General features: G+C 41.0%; 1 protein-coding gene across 1 annotated transcript; it reads right to left on the reverse strand.

Annotated features, from left to right (window-relative positions):
- Positions 1-227: 227 nt before the first annotated feature.
- LOC122790662 (uncharacterized threonine-rich GPI-anchored glycoprotein PJ4664.02-like) lies at positions 228-8426 on the reverse strand. The gene has a single exon (XM_044058186.1). The coding sequence runs from the start codon at positions 8424-8426 to the stop codon at positions 228-230; it is 8199 nt and encodes a 2732-aa protein (XP_043914121.1).
- Between the last annotated feature and the right edge of the window lie 1714 nt (positions 8427-10140).

The raw sequence follows: 10140 nt of genomic DNA on the forward strand, positions 1-10140 counted from the left end.
TTTACAAGTTGTTAAATTAACATTTAACAAATATGTATGCATGAAATAATAAAATCTATACTTTTTTTCTGCAGGGGAGCTTTATCTGCCTGCATCAGATTTGTCAGATCATTGCTTGCTATATATACTTACTCTGAATCTACAGTACCTTAGAGAACATTTTGCTTTGATGGGAAATCAGTTAATCTTTCTATTGTCTAGATACCACAATATTAGGTTTTGTTATATTAGAATACAGTCGGTATGGGGGCACAGCTCCATTCTTTGGTGAGTGCACATATAAAGCATCCCTGCAGAAAGTTCACAACAGGACTGATACTAATAGCAACAGTAGAAACAGACAAGGCAACAGTAGTATCAAAAATAGTATTACTTGTAAAAGTAATAGCAGCAGTAGAAACAGACATGGCGACAGTAGTATCAAAAATAGTATCACTTGTAAAAGTAATAGCAGCAGTAGAAACAGACATGGTGACAGTAGTATCAAAAATAGTATTACTTGTAAAAGTAATAGCAGCAGTAGAAACAGACATGGCGACAGTAGTATCAAAAACAGTATTACTTGTAAAAGTAATAGCAGCAGTAGCTAAAATTGTGCAGGTAAAAGTAGCAGTAGAAGTAATACAAATACTGCTACTAACAATAATAGCAGTAGGTGTAGCTACAGTCCTCCAGGTAATAGCAGTAGTAGAGGTAATACAAATACTTGTACTAACCATGATAGCAGGAGCAGTAGCTATAGTCCTCCAGGTAATAGCAGTAGTAGAGGTAATACAAATACTGCTACTAACAATGATAGCAGGAGCAGTAGCTACAGTCCTCCAGGTAATAGCAGTAGTAGAGGTAATACAAATACTGGTGCTAACAATGATAGCAGTAGCTATGGTCCTCCAGGTAAAAGCAGTAGTAGAGGTAATACAAATACTGGTGCTAACAATAATAGCGGTAGCAGTAGCTACAGTCCTCCAGGTAATAGCAGTAGTAGAGGTAATACAAATACTGGTACTAACCATGATAGCAGGAGCAGTAGCTATAGTCCTCCAGGTAATAGCAGTAGTAGAGGTAATACAAATACTGGTATTAACCATGATAGCAGGAGCAGTAGCTACAGTCCTCCAGGTAATAGCAGTAGTAGAGGTAATACAAATACTGGTGCTAACAACAATAGCAGTAGCTATAGTCCTCCAGGTAATAGCAGTAGTAGAGGTAATACAAATACTGGTACTAACCATGATAGCAGGAGCAGTAGCTATAGTCCTCCAGGTAATAGCAGTAGTAGAGGTAATACAAATACTGGTATTAACCATGATAGCAGGAGCAGTAGCTACAGTCCTCCAGGTAATAGCAGTAGTAGAGGTAATACAAATACTGGTGCTAACAACGATAGCAGTAGCTATAGTCCTCCAGGTAATAGCAGTAGTAGAGGTAATACAAATACTGCTACTAACAATGATAGCGGTAGCAGTAGCTACAGTCCTCCAGGTAATAGCAGTAGTAGAGGTAATACAAATACTGGTGCTAACAACGATAGCAGTAGCTATAGTCCTCCAGGTAATAGCAGTAGTAGAGGTAATACAAATACTGGTAATAACCATGATAGCAGGAGCAGTAGCTACAGTCCTCCAGGTAATAGCAGTAGTAGAGGTAATACAAATACTGGTGCTAACAACGATAGCAGTAGCTATGGTCCTCCAGGTAATAGCAGTAGTAGAGGTAATACAAATACTGGTGCTAACAATAATAGCGGTAGCAGTAGCTACAGTCCTCCAGGTAATAGCAGTAGTAGAGGTAATACAAATACTGGTGCTAACAACGATAGCAGTAGCTATAGTCCTCCAGGTAATAGCAGTAGTAGAGGTAATACAAATACTGGTAATAACCATGATAGCAGGAGCAGTAGCTATAGTCCTCCAGGTAATAGCAGTAGTAGAGGTAATACAAATACTGGTGCTAACAACGATAGCAGTAGCTATAGTCCTCCAGGTAATAGCAGTAGTAGAGGTAATACAAATACTGGTACTAACCATGATAGCAGGAGCAGTAGCTACAGTCCTCCAGGTAATAGCAGTAGTAGAGGTAATACAAATACTGGTATTAACCATGATAGCAGGAGCAGTAGCTACAGTCCTCCAGGTAATAGCAGTAGTAGAGGTAATACAAATACTGGTGCTAAAAACGATAGCAGTAGCTATAGTCCCCCAGGTAATAGCAGTAGTAGAGGTAATACAAATACTGGTACTAACCATGATAGCAGGAGCAGTAGCTATAGTCCTCCAGGTAATAGCAGTAGTAGAGGTAATACAAATACTGGTACTAACCATGATAGCAGGAGCAGTAGCTATAGTCCTCCAGGTAATAGCAGTAGTAGAGGTAATACAAATACTGGTATTAACCATGATAGAAGGAGCAGTAGCTACAGTCCTCCAGGTAATAGCAGTAGTAGAGGTAATACAAATACTGGTGCTAACCATGATAGCAGGAGCAGTAGCTACAGTCCTCCAGGTAATAGCAGTAGTAGAGGTAATACAAATACTGGTGCTAACAACGATAGCAGTAGCTACAGTCCTCCAGGTAATAGCAGTAGTAGAGGTAATACAAATACTGGTGCTAACAACGATAGCAGTAGCTACAGTCCTCCAGGTAATAGAAGTAGTAGAGGTAATACAAATACTGGTGCTAACAATGATAGCAGTAGCAGTAGCTACAGTCCTCCAGGTAATAGCAGTAGTAGAGGTAATACAAATACTGGTACTAACAATGATAGCAGGAGCAGTAGCTACAGTCCTCCAGGTAATAGCAGTAGTAGAGGTAATACAAATACTGGTATTAACCATGATAGCAGGAGCAGTAGCTACAGTCCTCCAGGTAATAGCAGTAGTAGAGGTAATACAAATACTGGTATTAACCATGATAGCAGGAGCAGTAGCTATAGTCCTCCAGGTAATAGCAGTAGTAGAGGTAATACAAATACTGGTATTAACCATGATAGCAGGAGCAGTAGCTATAGTCCTCCAGGTAATAGCAGTAGTAGAGGTAATACAAATACTGGTACTAACCATGATAGTGGTAGCTACAGTCCTCCAGGTAATAGCAGTAGTAGAGGTAATACAAATACTGGTGCTAACAACGATAGCAGTAGCTATAGTCCTCCAGGTAATAGCAGTAGTAGAGGTAATACAAATACTGGTACTAACCATGATAGCAGGAGCAGTAGCTACAGTCCTCCAGGTAATAGCAGTAGTAGAGGTAATACAAATACTGGTGCTAAACATGATAGCAGGAGCAGTAGCTATAGTCCTCCAGGTAATAGCAGTAGTAGAGGTAATACAAATACTGGTGCTAACCATGATAGCAGGAGCAGTAGCTATAGTCCTCCAGGTAATAGCAGTAGTAGAGGTAATACAAATACTGGTATTAACCATGATAGCAGGAGCAGTAGCTATAGTCCTCCAGGTAATAGCAGTAGTAGAGGTAATACAAATACTGGTACTAACCATGATAGCGGTAGCTACAGTCCTCCAGGTAATAGCAGTAGTAGAGGTAATACAAATACTGGTGCTAACAACGATAGCAGTAGCTACAGTCCTCCAGGTAATAGCAGTAGTAGAGGTAATACAAATACTGGTGCTAACAACGATAGCAGTAGCTATAGTCCTCCAGGTAATAGCAGTAGTAGAGGTAATACAAATACTGGTAATAACCATGATAGCAGGAGCAGTAGCTACAGTCCTCCAGGTAATAGCAGTAGTAGAGGTAATACAAATACTGGTACTAACCATGATAGCAGGAGCAGTAGCTACAGTCCTCCAGGTAATAGCAGTAGTAGAGGTAATACAAATACTGGTGCTAACAACGATAGCAGTAGCTACAGTCCTCCAGGTAATAGCAGTAGTAGAGGTAATACAAATACTGGTGCTAACAACGATAGCAGTAGCTATGGTCCTCCAGGTAATAGCAGTAGTAGAGGTAATACAAATACTGGTGCTAACCATGATAGCAGGAGCAGTAGCTATAGTCCTCCAGGTAATAGCAGTAGTAGAGGTAATACAAATACTGGTGCTAACCATGATAGCAGGAGCAGTAGCTATAGTCCTCCAGGTAATAGCAGTAGTAGAGGTAATACAAATACTGGTATTAACCATGATAGCAGGAGCAGTAGCTATAGTCCTCCAGGTAATAGCAGTAGTACAGGTAATACAAATACTGGTACTAACCATGATAGCGGTAGCTACAGTCCTCCAGGTAATAGCAGAAGTAGAGGTAATACAAATACTGGTGCTAACAACGATAGCAGTAGCTACAGTCCTCCAGGTAATAGCAGTAGTAGAGGTAATACAAATACTGGTAATAACCATGATAGCAGGAGCAGTAGCTATAGTCCTCCAGGTAATAGCAGTAGTAGAGGTAATACAAATACTGGTGCTAACAACGATAGCAGTAGCTATAGTCCTCCAGGTAATAGCAGTAGTAGAGGTAATACAAATACTGGTACTAACCATGATAGCAGGAGCAGTAGCTATAGTCCTCCAGGTAATAGCAGTAGTAGAGGTAATACAAATACTGGTACTAACCATGATAGCAGGAGCAGTAGCTATAGTCCTCCAGGTAATAGCAGTAGTAGAGGTAATACAAATACTGGTATTAACCATGATAGCAGGAGCAGTAGCTACAGTCCTCCAGGTAATAGCAGTAGTAGAGGTAATACAAATACTGGTGCTAACCATGATAGCAGGAGCAGTAGCTACAGTCCTCCAGGTAATAGCAGTAGTAGAGGTAATACAAATACTGGTGCTAACAACGATAGCAGTAGCTACAGTCCTCCAGGTAATAGCAGTAGTAGAGGTAATACAAATACTGGTGCTAACAACGATAGCAGTAGCTACAGTCCTCCAGGTAATAGAAGTAGTAGAGGTAATACAAATACTGGTGCTAACAATGATAGCAGTAGCAGTAGCTACAGTCCTCCAGGTAATAGCAGTAGTAGAGGTAATACAAATACTGGTGCTAACAATGATAGCGGTAGCTACAGTCCTCCAGGTAATAGCAGTAGTAGAGGTAATACAAATACTGGTACTAACAATGATAGCAGGAGCAGTAGCTACAGTCCTCCAGGTAATAGCAGTAGTAGAGGTAATACAAATACTGGTATTAACCATGATAGCAGGAGCAGTAGCTACAGTCCTCCAGGTAATAGCAGTAGTAGAGGTAATACAAATACTGGTATTAACCATGATAGCAGGAGCAGTAGCTATAGTCCTCCAGGTAATAGCAGTAGTAGAGGTAATACAAATACTGGTATTAACCATGATAGCAGGAGCAGTAGCTATAGTCCTCCAGGTAATAGCAGTAGTAGAGGTAATACAAATACTGGTACTAACCATGATAGCGGTAGCTACAGTCCTCCAGGTAATAGCAGTAGTAGAGGTAATACAAATACTGGTGCTAACAACGATAGCAGTAGCTATAGTCCTCCAGGTAATAGCAGTAGTAGAGGTAATACAAATACTGGTACTAACCATGATAGCAGGAGCAGTAGCTACAGTCCTCCAGGTAATAGCAGTAGTAGAGGTAATACAAATACTGGTGCTAAACATGATAGCAGGAGCAGTAGCTATAGTCCTCCAGGTAATAGCAGTAGTAGAGGTAATACAAATACTGGTGCTAACCATGATAGCAGGAGCAGTAGCTATAGTCCTCCAGGTAATAGCAGTAGTAGAGGTAATACAAATACTGGTATTAACCATGATAGCAGGAGCAGTAGCTATAGTCCTCCAGGTAATAGCAGTAGTAGAGGTAATACAAATACTGGTACTAACCATGATAGCGGTAGCTACAGTCCTCCAGGTAATAGCAGTAGTAGAGGTAATACAAATACTGGTGCTAACAACGATAGCAGTAGCTACAGTCCTCCAGGTAATAGCAGTAGTAGAGGTAATACAAATACTGGTGCTAACAACGATAGCAGTAGCTATAGTCCTCCAGGTAATAGCAGTAGTAGAGGTAATACAAATACTGGTAATAACCATGATAGCAGGAGCAGTAGCTACAGTCCTCCAGGTAATAGCAGTAGTAGAGGTAATACAAATACTGGTACTAACCATGATAGCAGGAGCAGTAGCTACAGTCCTCCAGGTAATAGCAGTAGTAGAGGTAATACAAATACTGGTGCTAACAACGATAGCAGTAGCTACAGTCCTCCAGGTAATAGCAGTAGTAGAGGTAATACAAATACTGGTGCTAACAACGATAGCAGCAGTAGCTATGGTCCTCCAGGTAATAGCAGTAGTAGAGGTAATACAAATACTGGTGCTAACCATGATAGCAGGAGCAGTAGCTATAGTCCTCCAGGTAATAGCAGTAGTAGAGGTAATACAAATACTGGTGCTAACCATGATAGCAGGAGCAGTAGCTATAGTCCTCCAGGTAATAGCAGTAGTAGAGGTAATACAAATACTGGTATTAACCATGATAGCAGGAGCAGTAGCTATAGTCCTCCAGGTAATAGCAGTAGTACAGGTAATACAAATACTGGTACTAACCATGATAGCGGTAGCTACAGTCCTCCAGGTAATAGCAGAAGTAGAGGTAATACAAATACTGGTGCTAACAACGATAGCAGTAGCTACAGTCCTCCAGGTAATAGCAGTAGTAGAGGTAATACAAATACTGGTGCTAACAACGATAGCAGTAGCTATAGTCCTCCAGGTAATAGCAGTAGTAGAGGTAATACAAATACTGGTAATAACCATGATAGCAGGAGCAGTAGCTATAGTCCTCCAGGTAATAGCAGTAGTAGAGGTAATACAAATACTGGTGCTAACAATGATAGCAGGAGCAGTAGCTACAGTCCTCCAGGTAATAGCAGTAGTAGAGGTAATACAAATACTGGTACTAACCATGATAGCAGGAGCAGTAGCTACAGTCCTCCAGGTAATAGCAGTAGTAGAGGTAATACAAATACTGGTGCTAACAACGATAGCAGTAGCTACAGTCCTCCAGGTAATAGCAGTAGTAGAGGTAATACAAATACTGGTGCTAACAACGATAGCAGTAGCTATGGTCCTCCAGGTAATAGCAGTAGTAGAGGTAATACAAATACTGGTGCTAACCATGATAGCAGGAGCAGTAGCTATAGTCCTCCAGGTAATAGCAGTAGTAGAGGTAATACAAATACTGGTGCTAACCATGATAGCAGGAGCAGTAGCTATAGTCCTCCAGGTAATAGCAGTAGTAGAGGTAATACAAATACTGGTATTAACCATGATAGCAGGAGCAGTAGCTATAGTCCTCCAGGTAATAGCAGTAGTAGAGGTAATACAAATACTGGTACTAACCATGATAGCGGTAGCTACAGTCCTCCAGGTAATAGCAGTAGTACAGGTAATACAAATACTGGTGCTAACAACGATAGCAGTAGCTACAGTCCTCCAGGTAATAGCAGTAGTAGAGGTAATACAAATACTGGTGCTAACAACGATAGCAGTAGCAGTAGCTATAGTCCTCCAGGTAATAGCAGTAGTAGAGGTAATACAAATACTGGTAATAACCATGATAGCAGGAGCAGTAGCTACAGTCCTCCAGGTAATAGCAGTAGTAGAGGTAATACAAATACTGGTACTAACCATGATAGCAGGAGCAGTAGCTATAGTCCTCCAGGTAATAGCAGTAGTAGAGGTAATACAAATACTGGTGCTAACAATGATAGCAGGAGCAGTAGCTACAGTCCTCCAGGTAATAGCAGTAGTAGAGGTAATACAAATACTGGTGCTAACAACGATAGCAGTAGCTACAGTCCTCCAGGTAATAGCAGTAGTAGAGGTAATACAAATACTGGTGCTAACAACGATAGCAGTAGCTATAGTCCTCCAGGTAATAGCAGTAGTAGAGGTAATACAAATACTGGTAATAACCATGATAGCAGGAGCAGTAGCTACAGTCCTCCAGGTAATAGCAGTAGTAGAGGTAATACAAATACTGGTACTAACCATGATAGCAGGAGCAGTAGCTACAGTCCTCCAGGTAATAGCAGTAGTAGAGGTAATACAAATACTGGTGCTAACAACGATAGCAGTAGCTACAGTCCTCCAGGTAATAGCAGTAGTAGAGGTAATACAAATACTGGTGCTAACAACGATAGCAGTAGCTATGGTCCTCCAGGTAATAGCAGTAGTAGAGGTAATACAAATACTGGTGCTAACCATGATAGCAGGAGCAGTAGCTATAGTCCTCCAGGTAATAGCAGTAGTAGAGGTAATACAAATACTGGTGCTAACCATGATAGCAGGAGCAGTAGCTTTAGTCCTCCAGGTAATAGCAGTAGTAGAGGTAATACAAATACTGGTATTAACCATGATAGCAGGAGCAGTAGCTATAGTCCTCCAGGTAATAGCAGTAGTACAGGTAATACAAATACTGGTACTAACCATGATAGCGGTAGCTACAGTCCTCCAGGTAATAGCAGAAGTAGAGGTAATACAAATACTGGTGCTAACAACGATAGCAGTAGCTACAGTCCTCCAGGTAATAGCAGTAGTAGAGTTAATACAAATACTGGTGCTAACAACGATAGCATAGCAGTAGCTATAGTCCTCCAGGTAATAGCAGTAGTAGAGGTAATACAAATACTGGTAATAACCATGATAGCAGGAGCAGTAGCTATAGTCCTCCAGGTAATAGCAGTAGTAGAGGTAATACAAATACTGGTGCTAACAATGATAGCAGGAGCAGTAGCTACAGTCCTCCAGGTAATAGCAGTAGTAGAGGTAATACAAATACTGGTACTAACCATGATAGCAGGAGCAGTAGCTACAGTCCTCCAGGTAATAGCAGTAGTAGAGGTAATACAAATACTGGTGCTAACAACGATAGCAGTAGCTATGGTCCTCCAGGTAATAGCAGTAGTAGAGGTAATACAAATACTGGTGCTAACCATGATAGCAGGAGCAGTAGCTATAGTCCTCCAGGTAATAGCAGTAGTAGAGGTAATACAAATACTGGTGCTAACCATGATAGCAGGAGCAGTAGCTATAGTCCTCCAGGTAATAGCAGTAGTAGAGGTAATACAAATACTGGTATTAACCATGATAGCAGGAGCAGTAGCTATAGTCCTCCAGGTAATAGCAGTAGTAGAGGTAATACAAATACTGGTACTAACCATGATAGCGGTAGCTACAGTCCTCCAGGTAATAGCAGTAGTAGAGGTAATACAAATACTGGTGCTAACAACGATAGCAGTAGCTACAGTCCTCCAGGTAATAGCAGTAGTAGAGGTAATACAAATACTGGTGCTAACAACGATAGCAGTAGCTATAGTCCTCCAGGTAATAGCAGTAGTAGAGGTAATACAAATACTGGTAATAACCATGATAGCAGGAGCAGTAGCTACAGTCCTCCAGGTAATAGCAGTAGTAGAGGTAATACAAATACTGGTACTAGCCATGATAGCAGGAGCAGTAGCTATAGTCCTCCAGGTAATAGCAGTAGTAGAGGTAATACAAATACTGGTGCTAACAATGATAGCAGGAGCAGTAGCTACAGTCCTCCAGGTAATAGCAGTAGTAGAGGTAATACAAATACTGGTACTAACCATGATAGCAGGAGCAGTAGCTACAGTCCTCCAGGTAATAGCAGTAGTAGAGGTAATACAAATACTGGTGCTAACAACGATAGCAGTAGCTACAGTCCTCCAGGTAATAGCAGTAGTAGAGGTAATACAAATACTGGTGCTAACAACGATAGCAGCAGTAGCTATGGTCCTCCAGGTAATAGCAGTAGTAGAGGTAATACAAATACTGGTGCTAACCATGATAGCAGGAGCAGTAGCTATAGTCCTCCAGGTAATAGCAGTAGTAGAGGTAATACAAATACTGGTGCTAACAACGATAGCAGTAGCTACAGTCCTCCAGGTAATAGCAGTAGTAGAGGTAATACAAATACTGGTACTAACAATGATAGCAGGAGCAGTAGCTACAGTCCTCCAGGTAATAGCAGTAGTAGAGGTAATACAAATACTGGTATTAACCATGATAGCAGGAGCAGTAGCTACAGTCCTCCAGGTAATAGCAGTAGTAGAGGTAATACAAATACTGGTATTAACCATGATAGCAGGAGCAGTAGCTATAGTCCTCCAGGTAATAGCAG

The sequence above is a fragment of the Protopterus annectens genome, chromosome 16.part0, assembly GCF_019279795.1.
Source record: "Protopterus annectens isolate FY-2018-M chromosome 16.part0, PAN1.0, whole genome shotgun sequence".
Lineage (NCBI taxonomy): Eukaryota > Metazoa > Chordata > Ceratodontiformes > Protopteridae > Protopterus > Protopterus annectens.

Excerpts from the sequence above, each read along its gene's own strand:
- LOC122790662 (XM_044058186.1), bottom strand. The coding sequence starts at position 8,426 with ATGGTTAGTACCAGTATTTGTATTACCTGTACTACTGCTATTACCTGG.